Below are 18,086 nucleotides of genomic sequence, written 5' to 3'. Positions count from 1 at the left end.
TGTGTGTGTGTGTGTGTGTGTGTGTGTGTGTGTGTGTGTGTGTGTGTGTGTCAGTATCCTGGTGTGTGAGTAATCTTAGCGCAGCCCCTGACTGGAGGCACATTTCTAATGACCGCCATCCCTCAGCCGTCCCGCCACTCCTCACTAGAGACACTGTGATGCAATAAACACTCGCTCTCTTCAAGCATGTCATTGGCCCCCAGCTACTTGTCATCTTGCTTTAAAAATAGATTGTTCCTTGAGCTGATTTTGTGCAGCTGTGTTGATGTAAAGACGCGGTTTGACACTGGTGAACCACAGCTGTCTAGAAATTCAGCTTTAATTTCAATATCTTTTTTAAGCTATACAAGGGTTATTTCGAATGAGAAGCTTATGATTAGTCTTAGATCATGTATGGTATTCAGAAGTGAAATACCAATCACTGCAAGCTGTCCTGTTTAGTCTTTTTTTAATGCTGCATGATTACCAATGGGGAGTCGACATGACATGTTAAACAGCTACATGTGTTTCCTGCAGCATGACATGCTTTACTTCATCTTTATGTTAAACAACATTTTTTTATTATTGGATAATTATTATTATACATCCAGTTCTGACGTTATTAATTGAGGGACTACAAAGAGCATTATTTTACTTCAAAATGCATTTGTCGCACTTAAGTGATCTGCAAAAAGTTGACTGAAATGGTGAAAAACCTGAAATAATGTAACTGAAAAAAACAAACTGAAACCAGTTACAGCACCTAAAATGCTAAAAAGGACCAGGGCTAGTTGTCAAAAGGGCAGCTGTACATTATCTCAGTAAGTAACTATGATTTTGATTGGATAATGCATTCTTCTTGCCAGTGTTTTTGATTTCAAAACTGTCTGCATCATTTTTTTTGTGAATTAAATTCTCCCAACCAAAAATTTAGAATGCAATGAAATAAAACCATATTGACATACATTCACACAACTATACAGTATAATATAAATAGATTTCATATTATAATAAAGTTGTATTACATTTTTAAACGCATTCAAGAGTGGGATATTTTGGGGCAATCTTTCATGTCTTTTAGGGTTTTTTTTTTTAATTATTTTTTAACAATTTTATAAACCAAAACAATGGTTTGATAATTAACACTTAAAATGCTATAAATATAGATATAATATAGATTATTGACATGTTCCCATTATGAAAACTTCCTATACAGAAATTGCCTTTAAAAAAATACCCAACATAAGACAATTTCGCTCTACTAAATAATTTGGTCCCCCCTTCCTCTATATTTGAGTTCAAACTTAAAGACTTTACATTGGAAATGGAAAAGTTGCTAGCTATCAGCATAATATCTCCAATTCGTGTAACATTTGTAGCGGTGTGATAAAATATCTTCCCATTTTCACAGGACACGTTAACGCTGTGCTAATCGTTTTAACAACCACTTTCAGTTGCCATTTTGCTCCGTCCATACTACAGTTAGCCTACCTTTAACAGCTTTGATATTGTGTTTTTCTGTGTGTTATTGTTTTATTTTTCAGTGTTGCCTGTAGGGTTCAGAGTGCTGTGTAATCTGCAGCTGTGTGTGAATAGTAGACTTGGGGGTAAGAGCTCCAGCATGTACCAGCTGCCAGATGGCTCCATCAGCAGACACACATGCCCGTGCACGCACGCGCACACACACACACACACACACACACACACACACACACACACACACACACACACACACACACACACACACACACACACACACACACACACACACACACACACACACACACACACACACACACACACACACACACACCACAGAATAAGTCCACAGAAAGCCTTTCCAAACCCATACCACCGAGTAATCACACAAACAGCCATTTCTATCCTCACAGCAAGTCCGGCAGTCACACACAGAGCTGCGGGAGTAAAAACCGTTTTGTGTTCTCTTGCAGTCTGTGTTAGTTGTTTAAAGATTATTTGTCCACAAGACAGCAGCAAAAAAAAATGCTCACATAAAATAATGGAGTGTGGATATGTTAAACGAATTCCATAATTTACACAACTTCATATCATTCCAAACCTGTGATGCCATTTTTTCTATGACACACAAATGACAATTTTGAAGAATCTCCAAGCAGCTCTTTTCTAGTTCATAATGACCACTCTCCAGAACATTCTCTTTCACGGTCCCATGCTGGTGGAATGACCTCCCCACCCTCGTCCGGAAATGCAGAATCCCAGACAACATTCAAAAGACAACTGAAAACTCATCTCTTCCGTGAGCACTTAACAAAAAAATATCTTTTCCTTTTCCTTTAAATCCTCCCTTGTCTGGCTTATGCTACTCTGAGCAATGCCTGAACTTTGTATTTTGAGCACTTCTTGCATTGTTTTTGCCTATTCACAATGACTTGACTTGTCTTTAGTCCTCAGTTGTAAGTTGCTTTGGATAAAAGCGTCTGCTAAATGACTAAATGTAAATGACTACTGGCTGTCAAGCTCCAAAAAGGGCAAGGCACCATAAAAGCAGTCTATACAATGGAGTCTAATATGCAATCTGTGCCATAGACCTATAGAGACTTTTAGGAGTTTGTCAGTCACTAAGAAATGTCATTGTATAGAAAAAGTATAAATAATATATTTTTTTACTCTTTTTTTTTTGTGCGTGTTCCACACACAGCAGCATACTGGGTTGAAATGGAATCAGGAATGGAATTTGACAGAGCTTTTTCATTTAAAACGCCAATTCTCTTTTTCACCCACTCAAATGCTTGAAGGCATAATTTAGCTTCACATGCCTGATTGTTCAATAACTCTTAGGCGCTTTGCTTCCTGTAGTTAACAGATTGCACTCACACCGTCCTTGCCGAAGTTGCCGCGTCGCTCTGTAGTCTCCAGAAGGAGCAGACAAGCTGAAGAAGAGCACATATGGCTGGAAACAGCTCCCCATAGCAGCCTCGATTCACAGCAAGATGTGCGAGATACCTGGGAGTGCATCTGACCTCTGTTAATTCACGTTAACAGAAGTAACGCTTGAGAAGATTCGCCGGGAGGTATACTTGTTTTAATATGTTGGAACAATGATAGCATCTGCCTTATGGGTTTTGTGTTGTATAACTAGTACCCAGTCAATCTGTGATCTTGAGATTCAATTTTCACAGCAAAAAGGGAACAGATCACACTTTTACATTAAGGCAAAATTGGTTTTTATTATATTTATTCTCTTTTGGTTCTCCTTTTTTTTTAGAAAAACAAAATCTAGTATACTAAAAGACAATTGGAAAAATAGGAAAGCCCCAAGAAAAGGCAAGCTGAAATTATAGGAAGAGCACTGGCATACCTTTACCCCAAAACTACAAAGCGTAAAGCCTACGGTCAGTAAGACCAGATCTGAAGACCGATTGTCTTATTGACGTAATCTTGCATAATACAAGCTGTGGCCACGATTGTCAGAGCAGCACAAGAACTCTGGTGTTAGTCAAACAGAATTAGAGACAGAGGCCTGATGCCTAAGATCAGTGTCTTGCCTTCAGGGAGCCCGGTCCTCAACAAACTCAGTCACTTCTTCCAATTTAGCACAAATTTAGTTTGGATCAACAAGGCTCTGTTTACTTGTGGAGATGCCGCTATTAAGAGATTCTACTCTGGATTCATTGGATATAAATGAGGCAAAGAAAGAATGGAGGCAACGGAATACATCAGCTACAAATAAATACATTTTAAAAATCGACCTAAATGTCACAGACCGCACCAGCTGTGTCTGAGACAATCTGTGATCTGAAAAACAGACATGTAAGGCATCAGTCGAACGAAATGTGGTTGAGGGTACAGGGTAAAAGTATGACAGCGTAAAGGCAGAAAACCAAAGGACATCGCATTTATAGCACGTATGCTCTGTAAAATGGCTTTAAACGCATCACAGTGAATAAGAACAGCATGATAGCTCAATCTCATAAAGCTATGTTCGGATCCCCTTATATTGAAAAATAGATAAAATATGAAAGGTGTGCGGGATTACATGGAATGCTTTAAATTGGAAAAATACAGCTCGCAATAAACACACATACTGGATTCTTATGGGTAAGATTAGCCCTACATACTGCATATTTTCCCTCATTTTTGCATTTCTTTAAAAAGACTTTTTACACAGAATTTAGAAATTTAGAAAATAAATAAATTTGTGGCCATAAATTGAATCTTAGTTGTATATTTTATATATATATATATATATATATATTTATATATACTGCTTGCCATTTAATATGAACAAGATTATAATGGGGAAATACTTAAGCAGATGATTTTGGAATTTTTCACTATATTCTTTAGTCTTTTACTATATACAAACAAGGTCTACTAGATCTGTATCCTTGGACAGGCAATGCCCATTTCCATAAAAGCGCAGTACTTTTAAATTTGTATGAAAATAATAACCTCGTCTGTTCTGCCAGTATGAAGGGGATGAGATAATGTCCTAATTCTGTATTAAAAACAGAGCAAATCATACAATCTTCCCCTTCAAAACATCACTTCCAAAACAAAGCATTAACCACCTAGGCACTCTTTCAGTCTTATTCCAATAGGCATCCTTTTGAAGTCCACTGAGATGGCTACATACGAAAAAACAAAACAAATGATTCTCCATCTTATATGTCCCAAGCAACTGCGTGTGTGCATTTTAATCCTTAAGTCAATGGTGTATTGTCGGTTTCAATTTGGCTTCCCATCAACTCTTCCTTTGGTCCCTCTGCTGGATCAATTCTTTGGATTTGTCTGTGGAGATGAGAAGAGACAGAAACATCTCAACTGGCACATATGGTGGGAATATCCCTGGTTGAAGAATGGCTGCTCTCCTGTTGGGAGTTTGGGGGTGACTGAGAGTAAACCAAAGAGCTTTTATCATGACATCATGATCAGTATCCCTTAAGGTTCAAATTTAGGCACAATATCACAATAACTTTGAGTAAACAAGTCTTCGGGTGAACGCCCATTCTAAACAATCAAGAGCAATAAATTACAGATCATCTGCTCCACTGGAAAAAATCCTGTATTTTTTTTCATTTGTTGGTCGATTGTGTCCACATTACGATAGTTTAGGTCTCAGCCGGTTCCGCTTTTACCTGGATGAAGTGGGAGGCGGATATCTGCATGGTGACCGGCTGTTCCTGCAGACCTTGAGAGACCTCCGACAGCTCTTTGTCCTCAGGCTCTGGATGCAGGGCCACTTGTCCCCTCACTTCCAGCTCCTCCACGGGGGTGAGGCCCTCACTGGGGCTGCTGGCCAGCTGTGAGCTCATATCTGAGTGTCCGTTGAGGGTCTGGCCCAGTTCCTGTCCTGCACTGTTGATGATCACAGTTCTGTAGCTCAGCTCTGCCACTCCATCCTCGTACTCCTCTTTGCAGAATGAGGCCAGGCTAGGGTTGCTGTTGACCAGAGATTGGAGGTAATGTGGGTCTAGGTTCTCCTCCTTCACCTGCAGGTTTTGAAGTTCACTGGGCTTCAGGAGAGTGGCGATGACCGTTCCGGGCTGCTGGGCCACTACGGGTTGCCCGTTGGCATTGAGGGTGACCAAGCGGGTGATGCCGTTAAGAGACCCGGCTTGCTGTGGTGTGGTGACCCCTCCACTGGATGAGCTCAGAGTGGACATGAGGAGCTGCTGGTGTTGGATGCTGTCTGTCGTCAGAGAGGCGGTCTGGATGGTGAGCACATCTTTACCCCCAGGGCTGGAGGAAGGCACAGTGTGGAGAATGACCCGAGGCGGTGAGGTATGAGTGGAGGAATCCCCATTGGTCAGAACAGAAGACAGCGGCAGGGTCTGCAGGGTGACTGAACCTCCTCCGTGAGCTCCTGACGTGAGGACCATGGGAACTGACCCTGGCATATTTATAGTCCTGAGAGAGAGAGAGAGAGAGAGAGAGAGAGAGAGAGAGAGAGAGAGAGAGAGAGAGAGAGAGAGAGAGAGAGAGAGAGAGAGAGAGAGAGAGAGAAGGGCTTGGAGTTACAAAGCGGGAACACTTTCGCTGAAACCAGAGACAGTATATTGAGAAATTATAATGCTCAATATAGCGGCTATAAATGAAAAGAGAATTAACATGACAGGTGGAAAAAAAATTATATTAAGAACTTCCAAAAAAAAATTCTTTTGAGGCCACATATCTTTATTTTGTCATTTAGATAAATTCTGGCTATGCTTTAGTAATTCATTCTCTCTTTTAATTTAGGAAAACCATGACCACGTACTAATAATTTCATTTTAGCTAAATCGTGGTCACAGTGTACTAATTCGTTTCCTCATTTTAGTTAAATTGCAATATGATTTATCTAAAATGAGAGAACAAATTCTTAATTTGTGGCAAAATATCGTTTTTTTCCCCCCTGCATGCCACGTATAAGGCTCTGTAATTCATATTACTGCCTAAGAAAAGTGTTACAAATGATCACTTTTGTACATTTTGGTTTAGATGCTGTTGCCTAAGAAGGTAGCTACCTATGTAGGCAGCCAAGATATCAAGGCGACTTAGGAAAAAATAGTGCACAGTAATTTGTTATAATTTTCACTTGTCTGTGAGTTTGTCTGTTTATGAATTAGTACACACACACACACACACACACACACACACGCACACACACACAAACTCACCTTAAGGAGTGTGTAGGTGCTGGGACAGCAGCCCCTTGATTTGGCTGCAGAACATGGACCGTCTGCAGCATCTGTTCTGCTTGTTTTCCATTGCTGTTCAGACCGGGACTCATTTCTCTCTTCAAGGACTTCAACTGCGCACTCTTCCCCTGCGCACGCGATGAACCGCGGCCCACTGCACGTCCATGAGGAGCAGACCTGTGCCCTCCGTAGCCAGAACTGCCGTCGTCCCCTTGGCTATCATCCTCATCAATAATAACCAGATCTGAGGGCATCTCCTTAAACTGGTAAACAAGCCTCTGTCCTTCAACCTTGGCCAGAATACCCCTCTGGTAATAGTACCTGAAAAAGAGCAAGAGGAAGCAGGAGGTCAGGAAAAGCAATTCCTCTGGCATGATTGGTCCCTTTGGGTGAAGTGTTTGTAACCATTGGCTCACCTGAGCGCTCTGCCCATGGTTTCGTAGTTCATATCAGGCTTGTTTTTGTGCTTGCCCCACAACTTGGAGACGGCCTTGGAGTCCACCAGCTTAAAAATGCCTTTGTCTCTCTGCGTCCATTTTATGTATTTGGGACAGGTGTTTTTGTCTTGCAGCAAGGCCAGGAGGAACTCCCACAGGTAGATAGTGTTACCTACAAGAAGAAGAGGCTTTTATATTTCTCTGATGACTCATTAAAAGTTTAGACTTATAAAAAAGCTTAAACAACTTTCATATTTCACATGTGAATCCACAGGTCTTATTTAACCAGCAGAACTGGCAGAGGGACAATTGTATTCTTTCTCATAACCTTAATAAATCAATTCTCCCTTCATGGTAGCCTTACGCTGGGCTGGAAATTAATTAGAGGGGCCTGGCACTAGATTATTCTTGTTTGTCATGTGCTTTGGCCAGAAGTGGTTAAAAACAGCTACCCCGGCAGTGCGAGAGCCATAGAGAGAACAGGCCGGCGTGTCAAGGTGATGTATATGTATGCAGCCAGCCTCCTCTCTGAGCTGGGAATGGGGCGCATGCATAAGGGGCCTCTATCAGGACATCATCGATGTGCCCTCCAGCCTGCTATCACTTTTAGTTCCTTCACAAACGCAGCACTTTGAGAGCACCTCATCAATTAAGCAGTCGCAGCACTGCCTCTCTCTGGCAGTAAGAGCGACTCATGATGCATTCAGGAGAGAGAAAAGTGATAGCTTTTTCTCCTTTACTACCGTGCAGTGATCCGAGATCGGGCTTACCTTTGCCCTCTTTGCTCTTCTTCTTAAGCGGGAGAGTTGGATTGGTGATGGGAGAACAGGGCCGCACTGGTCTTGGTTTGCGCACTGCAGGATGATTGCAAAAAAATAGTTACCTCCAAGACCATCAGATCAACTAAATACATGTAAACAATTTAAAAAATATATATATTTATTTGGTTGTTTTTTGAACAATCTTTCATTTTTTGGTCTCATCTTCAGTTTTTAATATAATGCAGCAAAAAAGAAACAAATCAAAAAAGGTGTACACTGCCTTCTACTGGAGGATTGTGGTACCTTTGGTTTTCCTGACAGGCTTGGAAAGGTTCTTTTGAGGGATCTCATCCATAGAGGACGTCTCCTCATCCAGGGGACAATCCATGCAGCCGTTTGAGAGCTGCTCTGGACGCAGGGAAATGTAGGTCAGGTCTGATTCCAGCATAGTTCCATATGTGTGAACTACAGTAGGGCAGAGGTCAAGTATTAGAATGCTTGTTTGCTTAAACATTTACAGACAGAACAGAAATGAGAAATAGTATCAGTATGTGTGCCAAGTGACTTTAAGAGGTCTTCCCACAATCATTTCTAAAAAAGAAAAGAAAAGAAAAGGACCATGTAAACTGACAGTGAGTCATCACATACTCATGCGTTTCTCGTCCAGGATGTTATTGGGAGATTCCATGTTCAGCAGGGCCTCAGCCGCCTCGATGGTCTCCATATTGTCCTCTCCTCCTGAGACAGAGGTCTCTACTGTGGATAAAACATTTACATCACTTGACAAACATTAACTTTAGCTTCCACTATTATGGGTTCCACTTCAGTGTTTGAGAGTAGTTTTCCTGGATATTTAAAGAACAAATAGATAAAGGTGATTTGTCACGCTGTCCACTATGGTTTCGATGTTTTTCTATATAGACATATACAGAAGTGTAATACGTTTTTGATTATTTATTGTGAGTTAAATGACAAAAAATATTGAGGCAATGACTGTAAATTTCACACACAATATATATTTTTTATTATCATTTTCTTATTAAATAGGAACACACAACATAGTTCAAAAGAAAATAGTTCAAAAAAAGTTTTAAAAGAAATGAATACTTTTATTCAGCAAGGATGCATTAAACTGATCAAAAGGGACATATATGTTTCAAAAGATTTCTATTTTAAATACATACTGTTCTTTTCAACTTTAATCAAAGAATCCTGACAAAAATGTATCATGGTTTCCACAAAAATACCTGGATTAAGCAGCACAACTGTTTTCAACATTGATAATATTTAAATAATTTTTATTAGCAGCAAATCAGCATATTAGATTGATTTCTGAAGGATCATGTGACACTAAAGACTAATGACCGCTTGAAAATTCAGCTTTGCCATCTCAGAGAAACAATACATTTTAAAATGTATTCAAATAGAAAACCATTATCTTATATTGTAATCATATTTTACAATACTACTGTGTTTACTGTATTTTAATTAATTAAACGCACCCCTGGTGAGCATAAGAGACCTCAAAGACTTTCAAAACATTAAGAAATCCTGTTGAGGACTGCTTCAGTGCGAGGAATACTGGGATTTTTTTTTTTTTTTCAAAAAAACATGCCATCTATAATTGTTGACTCACCAGACAGCCCTACATCTCCCATGATGTTCTCTTCCACCACATCCTGAATGGCGTCCACCATGATGCCATTAGTCACCTCATCTGCCTCAAGTCCAGAGTACACCTGCATGAGGTCGGCAGCGGGCACCTGCTCCACGATCACCGCCGGGAAAACTGAAGGGTCGTCCAGCTGTGGGAGAACAAACAGAGAGATAAATGCACCATTGATCTAAAATCAACCACCATGCAGTGCTTTCAGCAGAAAGGCAGTAAAGTGCACCACAATTGCTTTAAAACGCATAAATGTGCCCCTTCCCTGCAGATGAAAGCTTCAAGTCCACAATCGTCCAGGTTACTCATACTCGCAGAGGCAGAAGTTAATGGCCCATTCATAATGGCTTTAACCTGAGCCAGTTCAGGCACTTGGTTGGACTCTTACTGTGTGTCAGTATAACAATAAGGCTAGAGACAAGCCTGTGGTATCATGTGATTAAATGATGTAAGCACAAACGTATCATAGTTCCAGTAAGGTTCTTTAGACATGACCCCGATTGCTCCCAGGGTAATGAGCTTCATGCCAAAAACCCAATATCAGGCTTCCTCATTTCCACCAGCATTCCTGAGTGAGGGTGGAGATCACATTGAGGGAAAAGAGGAAATGGTTGGTACTGGACACAAGCCACAAGAGACCATTACTCACCCACCACCCCCACCCCCGCCAAAATACTGCCAAAATGCACCAACATACTTAATAAAAGACATGTCTCTTCAGCCCTTTATGCTTTCTTTTAGGTAGTCTAGATGAGTCAGGCTTGTTAGTAAAATCACCGTGAAGGGTTTTCCTATAAATTTTTTCCAAAAAACCACACACAATCCATTTCGAGGGAAAACTGGAGCTGAATATAGCATCGCTGAGTGACACTTTGTGTGTGTGTGTGTGTGTGTGTGTGTGTCCAACCGAATCTCATTAGCCAGCTAGCAGCTCTCATTAGGCCTTCGGCAGACGATGCAAACTATGCAAAACATGTCAGAATAATAAGTGAACATTGACAGAGAGGGAATAATTTAAGAGAAACTACAGTCTGATCGAAGTCTGGTGACCGTTATTTTGACACTTGTAAGAGGACCCCTTAAATTATGCAACTGTTCATTGTGAGCCTTGTGCCGATCCTCCCTATACGCAATAAAGTACACAAGTTGCGTAGGGACCCAGAACACCAGGGGGACCCCGTTGCTTTCAAAAATGATAAGTAGCGTTTCACTATATAATGTAAGCATGACGGTCATATTGCGGATTCAACTCGGAGTCATGTGGAAATTTCTTTTTTAAAATACGTAATGATTTATTATATTTGTAACTACTGTTAACTGCACACGGACATCGGCGTGGCAGATAATGACGTGTCTTGATATATGGCTATGGCTTCCAAATGAACCTAACAGTCCAGAGCAGAAAAATGAAAGAAAAAGCGCCAAGAACGTGAAGCAAAAGACCAAGAATGTATTTTTGTAATATTTTAACTTAGTATTATTTAGTAATAATAATCGACAAACCATTGCAATTAATTTATTAAGTCCACTGATTCGTTAGAAATGCCCAATGAAGCAATGTAATTTTAAGTTTGTGTCAGTAGGCTATCAATAATCAAAACGTTCTTTTACGTATTTTAAGAAATAAACACTTTTCTGTTCAGTCATGCAAGCTGTCATGCGAGTCCTGTCAGTGCTTTAAAAGCAAGGCATATTAGTCTAAAGTTGGCCTATTTAAAGAATTATACAATATTACAATAGTACAATATTTATCTTGCTTTAATTTAGTTATTAAATCACAAATTCAGAAAATCATTTTCAGCTGTGTTTTATACCGTAGCCTTAGCCTAGACGGTAGACAAAATTTGGATATAATTTTTATTGTTCTTACTGCCAGTTTAATGTTTTGTCTTTCAGTCTTCAGTAATTTATACTAGTTAATTGATTGATTATGTTTTATTTTTTTTAGTTATGTGTAAATAGTTTTATCTTTTGCTCTTATATGCATGTGATATATAAATAAAAACCGAGAAAAATTAGTTGAAATGTTACTGATATCATGCATCTGCACTGTTTTAGGCACTAACATGGGCCCCCTACGTTTTGCTTAGGGCCCCCAGAGGTTTAGGACCGGCATTAATGACAAGTGATTGCTTTTCCACAGGGACTACATTTCAGGATTTATTCTGCCCTTTTTTAAATTCAGGAATACATGAATACATGTGTCTGTTGTGTCATGTAATCACTAGGTGGCAGTAGAATACAGTTTTGCATCTTTCTAGTTGTGCAACTGTATAAAGATGATCAAAACAGGAACAACATGCAAAGACAAAAATGTTTTTGTTTGTTCTTGGCTTAAGAAATTAATCACATACACGCACACACAAACAAACAGATTTAACAACAACTGATCAATATAATACAGTACTGCACGAATGCTTGAAACATTGTCTCTTTGGAAACAATATTGTGAAACACACACGCCATCTTACATCTTCCTTTGGCAGGATTTTCTGTTTTTGTTCCATCATGCTTGGAGTATTTGCTGTTGTTATGGCATTTCCCCCAGAGACTCAATGGAGTTGGCTTTCCAAATCTCAGTTCAAGGCCAGAATAATTCATTCAGTAGTGTAACACAAACTCCAAACTACTATAAACAGATTCAATGGCGAAATCATTTTGAGGATGCATAATAGAATTTAGCTATTGCTAAATTGAACACTTGAATTTAGCTACTGTTTATTCTGGATATACCCTACTGTTCAAAAGTTTGGTGTCTGTAAAAAAAAAAGGCGGCTACATTCAATTGATAAAAAATACAATAAAACAGAAATATTGTGAAATTTTACAATTTAAAATAATTGTTTGGTATTTACAGGCCATCTGTTCAGGGTGTCCCCTGCCTGGGGCCTAGATGCTGGGATGGATGGACGGGCTGATGGAGGGATGTTTTCTATTTTAATACATATTCCTGTGATGTCAGCTGAATTTTCAGCAGCATCATTACTCCAGTTTTCAGTGTCACATGATCCATAGAAAACATTTTAATATGCTGATTTGGTGCTGAAGAAACATTTCTTATTACCATCAATGTTGAAAACAGTTGTTCTGCTTAACATTTTTGTGGAAACTGATAAAAAAAAAGTTCAGGATTCTTCGGTGAATAGAAAGTTTAAAACGACAGCATTTATTTGAAACTTATTTTTATATTTAGCAAGATTTTAATTGTCTTTACTGCAACTTTTGATCAATTTAATGTGTCCTTACTGAACTTAAGTACTGAACCCCAAATTTTTAAATGTTGGTGTACACCAACTAAACTTTAGATTTCTGTTTGCGTTGTCCATCAGTATACTAAGAGAAGAGTTTTACCAAAACTAGACTGACACCCGGTGAATCCCATAAGCTATGACTGCTGAGAACGTGGGATATTGATTCTGTGCATTCGTTCAGTCGCTGCCTTATGTCCTGCCATACCTTGGAACTAAAGACATCAGATATCAGGATTATGCAAAAAACCTTGGTGATCTGTTTACATAGCCTCTCTCATTCTGCCGAACAGGAAAATGCAAAATAGCAGAGCATGTCTGTTAAAATGTCTTGCATTAAATGCTTTTGTCATTAGACCACTTTATGATGTAAACTGAACAAGTCTGCGCTGATCAATATAAGATTTAAATGTTAATTCAGCTTTTTTTAAAGTAAATATCTTTATCTTGCACAATAGTAAAAAAAAAAAGAGTAAAGCTTCTCTATTTTTTTTTTAAACTAACCATCATAAACCTCTAACATCCTCTTTTTTTCAGAATTATCAACCACATTTCTAAAAGGGAAACATCAGATAAAGATCAGTCATTTGAATAGTTGAGTTCTGTGTTCCTACTGTGTGCATAAACTCGATAACATGCGCCTTGTTCTGCAGTTCCACTCTCTTCTGCTTTACCTAATGCCAGTGGTGATGCTAACCCACTGATACAATACAAGACCCTCACTTGCAATGTTGGAGACAGGTTCTTTGATGATTCTCTGTCCACTAACTAGGCGTGATGCCACAGGTTTTCAGCAATTCATCTGTTAACCGCTAAAGCTGCGCTATGTCACGTCATCACATCTATAGGACATGTATGATGTGGCAAAGAGAAGTTATGTAAGCCTGGCTCGGTCATAGAGCAGGTGATTTTATAGACTGTTTATGCAAAACAGCTAGAGTGTGTACTTGTTAAAAATGCTCTGATGCCAAAAAGCATAGCCTTTGCCACACAAGAAACACTAGCAGCCAAACTACAGTGTATTGAAGGAACTCCACTATTAATGATGTATATGACATGCACTACCATTCAAAAGTATTTTATGCTCACCAAGGCTGCATTCATTTGACCAAAAATACAGTAAAACAGTAATATTGTGAAATTTTATATATTTTAAAATGTTACTTATTCCAGTGATGGCAAAGCTGAATTTTTAGCAGCCATTATTCCAGTCAGTGTCACATGATCCTACAAAAATCGTTCTAATATGATGATTTGGTGTTCAAGAAATTTGGTGTAGAAAATAGTTGCGCTGCTTATTTTGTGGAGACCATGATTCATTTAATTTAAGCATTCTTTGATGAATATAAAGTTCGAAAGAATAGCACTTATTGATCATATAATTTTTTGCAATGTATATATCAAATAAGTTATGAGAACATATGCTATTACATTGCTTTAAGTTATACAAGATTCAGCTCATTTTGTTGAAATGACTTAAACATCCAAGTTGATTGTACTTAATTTAAGACAGCAGCTCTTTTTTTTCCAGTGTAGAACTTCTGTAACATTCTAAATGTCTTTAATATCACATTTTATAAATTTAATATGTCCTTGCTGAATAAAAGTATTAATTTCTTTATATATATATTATTCATGACGCCAAACTTTGAACAGCAGTCTAAACTCATTGGCAATATTGTGGGAGCAGGTGCACAAAGCGCATTGAGGCCAGTGTCACAGACAAGTGACTTCATTGAATGCTCGTTTATATAATGTCAAGTAGTAGTGAGATGTTTGCTTAATTATAGTTTACTTTGTTATACACAAAATGTTGTTTTTGTTTACTAAACTAATTAAGATAACTGATATGATTCCTATATTTGCTATCTCTCCCCCAACACATTATGCTTTTAAAATAATCTAAGAGCATATTTTACTTAAAAATATCTTTAATATCAAATTAACCTTTTATAAATATCTTTAATATTAAAATAACTTTAAAATCTCATATTTACAACACTCTAACATCAAATTATCATTCCACTGTACTGTGGATACTTGCCCAATACTTGCACTCGGCCCCTAAAATGTTTGTTTTTTTATAAAAAAAAAATTTTATAACTATTTTTATAACCTAACAGATAAGTAAACTTGCGCTCACAAAGCTTATTCTGAAAACCTGACGATGGAAGAAAACCCTGTTTATACGAGAAATTATTTTGTTTTGACATCAACAGACATGCACATGAGACATGCGCATACTAAATACTGTAAGTCACCAGAACGTTGGTGAAGGTGTTTACATACAGAGTGAAAATGAGGTCATGGGTAAAAATGTAGTTTGGCCAGTTGTTTTCTGCTTAAAAAGTTAACAGCGCTTAAGAGGTTGTAACATTATGTTGTCGGGCTAATCTGTGATTATCAGTGAAAGATTGTGCATGTAAACGCATTAGGTGACTTTGGAGATCTGGATCTAGTACAGAACTGCTGTTGCGTGCTGAAGCTGAAGTCTGACACGGTGCCTTAATATAATTTCACTCCCATTACACGACAACTTGACTTATGGGGGTAATTATTGGCTCTGCAAAGTCCAGCACGGCTAATCATTATGGTCCAGAGAAGCAGCTGGACATATTTCACAGCACCCATGTGTGGAAACCCCAGCACACACAGTGAGAAGAGTGTAGGTTTATCTTGTGCAGTCCCCCAAAAAGCCCCTCTATTGTTAGCAGCGGGAGTCAAAAGATATCTGAGACTGTGTAGGGCGACTGGTAGAGCATATTTATGAGGGTGCTGTAATAGAGTGAGGGGACTTAGGGAGTGACCGAAAAGCCAACGTCATTTAAAAACAATAGTAGATTTCTGGGTGGAACAGGACTCTTCTCCCACGCTGCAACAAGTTAGGCCGGTTAGGCCTGAATCTAGATTTCAGTTCTCTTTCAGTCAGTAAGGGAAGAGGCCTGTCACACCTGATCCATTAACATGACTGCACAAACACACGCTTAAGATTAAGATCATGATTCTGGAGTCATCTCAACTCAGAGAAAGTAGACAGAACTAACCAAAACACAACAGTATGGCAGTATAGTAGCACGCTGCCATCCACACATACAGTGGATTGGCCTAAAAAGGATTTGGACACTTAAGCCACATTTAAAACTGTATAAATGCATTACAAAAAAATCCAAGTGGCACTTACATGGCTTGGCTCCACATTATATTTATCCGCATTGTTAATTCTTTATACCCTAAACCGGACATTGAGCTCCTCAAAATCTAATTTGCTGGCTGTTCCTCAAACCTGCTTCAGACGGGGTGATGGGGCTTTTACTGTCTATGCATAAATCAAACTTTTAAAATATATTTAAATATAAAACCGTTATTTTCAAATGTAATTACATTTTATACATTGACTGTTTTTACTGTATTTTGATCAAATAAATGCAGCCTTGGTGAACATAAGAGACTACTTCGAGACTACTTCTAAAACATTAAAAAATCTTACAGACCCCAAACTACTAGTGAAAATTGATGGAAACGAAGACAAAATATCTTGGACATTATCTAACTTTGTGGAACATGTTTATCCCAGGACACCTGTGTAAACTTGAGGAAAACTAACTTGAAATAACAGAAAAAGTGGCTCAGAAATGTTAGTCCTGAGAAAAGCTATAGCAGCATATCTTTGCAGAAGCCACTTGATTTGATATATTGTATCCAATGCAATGAAATTCAAATATTCGTTAAGTGTGACTTAAGTGTCCAAATACTTTTTGGGGCCACTGTATGCAGCATAATTAAGCGTCCTGAAGCTGAAATGCTACTTTCATTCTCAACTAGGTTTTCATATAAGAATTCAAACACACTGAGTTCAGACTGACTGTACATCTCAGTCTTTCCATCTGAACCCTGCCAGCAACCAACACAGTGATCTCCCAACCCTCTCCTTGCACTCTTAATGTTCCACCTTCCTCCCTCCCTTCCCTTCATGCCCAGCATCAAAGGCACAGACCTTTGAAAAACCCTTGTCCCCATTTTAAGACCCTGCCTGTGAAGCTGGATAAACAAAAAGAGTACCTAAACATGGAGAAAACCAAGTTTACGTGCCTAATAACAAAGATTGCTGATGCCAAAATATTTCAGTGCTTTCAGGTCAACGATGAAGGGCCGATCAGAATTTTCTCACACAGAAAACAGCAAATGTGGTTGTGATGTACCTGATTGATTTCATCCATTCCATTGCTGGCGAACTCAAAGACAAGCTCGCTTGACTGGACCGCAGTGGTCATGGTGTTGTAGGGAGAGAGAGAGAGGGTAGGACACAGGATGACAGGTAGAGGGTTCCTACCCCTCCACGCACTCCCCGGACGCTTTGCTCCACACCACACCCCTCGGCACCGGAAGCACTCTGATGCAGGAACACTGCTGAGGTAATCTGCTGCTTTCACAAAATGAGAGGCACCGTTAGGTAAAAACAGAGTTCCCTTTTTTGGTCCTGCACGTTGCTGACTTTTTTTTCCTCCAGATGACGGACAGGGTGGCGGAGGACTCAGGGCAACGGTATTGCGTGATGGAGGAGGTTTCTCGCTCCAGCTGTGTCTGGGGCATCTAAACCTTCAAGAGAGAAACAGAGAGGAAAAGGAACATTAGGAAACTGCGACTGAGCAAAATGGGCTGTGTCACATTATCAGAGAGAGAGAGGGCTGGGATGGCCGGACGAGCCTGAGACAGTACCGCTGGGACTGAGGCGAGAGGCTAATTTTTGGACTCTATGAAGCGTTCGCTCACTGCTGGGGACACTTTCGGCTCACCAATCCCATTCTTGGCTCCGAACACCCAAAGCTGCCTCAAAGACAGACTCTGAGGAAGTCTGGCCGGGCAGAATGAAAAAGGACGAGTGGAAAACGTACTCTGCTTTCCAGCAACACATTCATCAATGGCACACTTCATTTTCTTTGGCTATGACTCATGTTTACCCTCTGAGACCATAACAATACAACCGTTGCATCACTGTGTCGCCCTGTATTCACTTGGAATCACAATATATATCGGTGTCATATCCGTTATCAGACAATTTTTTAAAATAATATTTTAAACGTCATTTTTAAATATTCAAAGTACTATTTTTTTATTACTTCAATTACTATTTTAAATAATTTGCCATTAACCAACATGGCACAGATAATTAAATATATGTACAATATTTTTTATTATTTAAGAATATTTTAATTATTATTTAAAATTATATTTTAAATATTTACTTATTTTAAAAAAAGTGTTTTATTTTTTATGTTATTTATTTAGACAAAATAATACAGAATTTTAATTAATCAGTTATCGACCATACCATG

At 39.0% G+C, this 18,086-nt stretch overlaps 1 protein-coding gene across 7 annotated transcripts in view; it reads right to left on the bottom strand.

The window, feature by feature from the left end:
* Positions 1 to 3,161: 3,161 nt before the first annotated feature.
* Positions 3,162 to 18,086, bottom strand: part of elf1 (E74-like ETS transcription factor 1) — a 40,483-nt gene continuing 25,558 nt past the window's right edge. For 4 of the 7 annotated variants that reach the window (XM_077247857.1, XM_077247856.1, XM_077247858.1 and 1 more), the window contains exons 2-9: positions 16,953 to 17,349; positions 9,476 to 9,644; positions 8,488 to 8,595; positions 8,143 to 8,304; positions 7,849 to 7,932; positions 7,058 to 7,250; positions 6,621 to 6,962; positions 3,162 to 5,871 (exon numbers count right to left, since the gene is read on the bottom strand). In XM_077247857.1, coding sequence (XP_077103972.1) covers positions 5,073 to 5,871; positions 6,621 to 6,962; positions 7,058 to 7,250; positions 7,849 to 7,932; positions 8,143 to 8,304; positions 8,488 to 8,595; positions 9,476 to 9,644; positions 16,953 to 17,024 — 1,929 coding nt within the window. In that variant the 5' untranslated portion in view covers positions 17,025 to 17,349 and the 3' untranslated portion in view covers positions 3,162 to 5,072. The remainder of the gene's footprint in view (positions 5,872 to 6,620; positions 6,963 to 7,057; positions 7,251 to 7,848; positions 7,933 to 8,142; positions 8,305 to 8,487; positions 8,596 to 9,475; positions 9,645 to 16,952; positions 17,350 to 18,086) is intronic. The other 3 variants (XM_077247860.1, XM_077247859.1, XM_077247855.1) reach the window with 1 other exon arrangement.

The sequence above is a fragment of the Siphateles boraxobius genome, unplaced genomic scaffold, assembly GCF_051911475.1.
Source record: "Siphateles boraxobius isolate OS27281-9 unplaced genomic scaffold, OSU_SipBor_1 3, whole genome shotgun sequence".
NCBI lineage: Eukaryota > Metazoa > Chordata > Actinopteri > Cypriniformes > Leuciscidae > Siphateles > Siphateles boraxobius.
The sequence above is the reverse complement of the archived record's forward strand: the minus strand, read 5'-3'. Positions and strand labels throughout refer to the sequence as shown.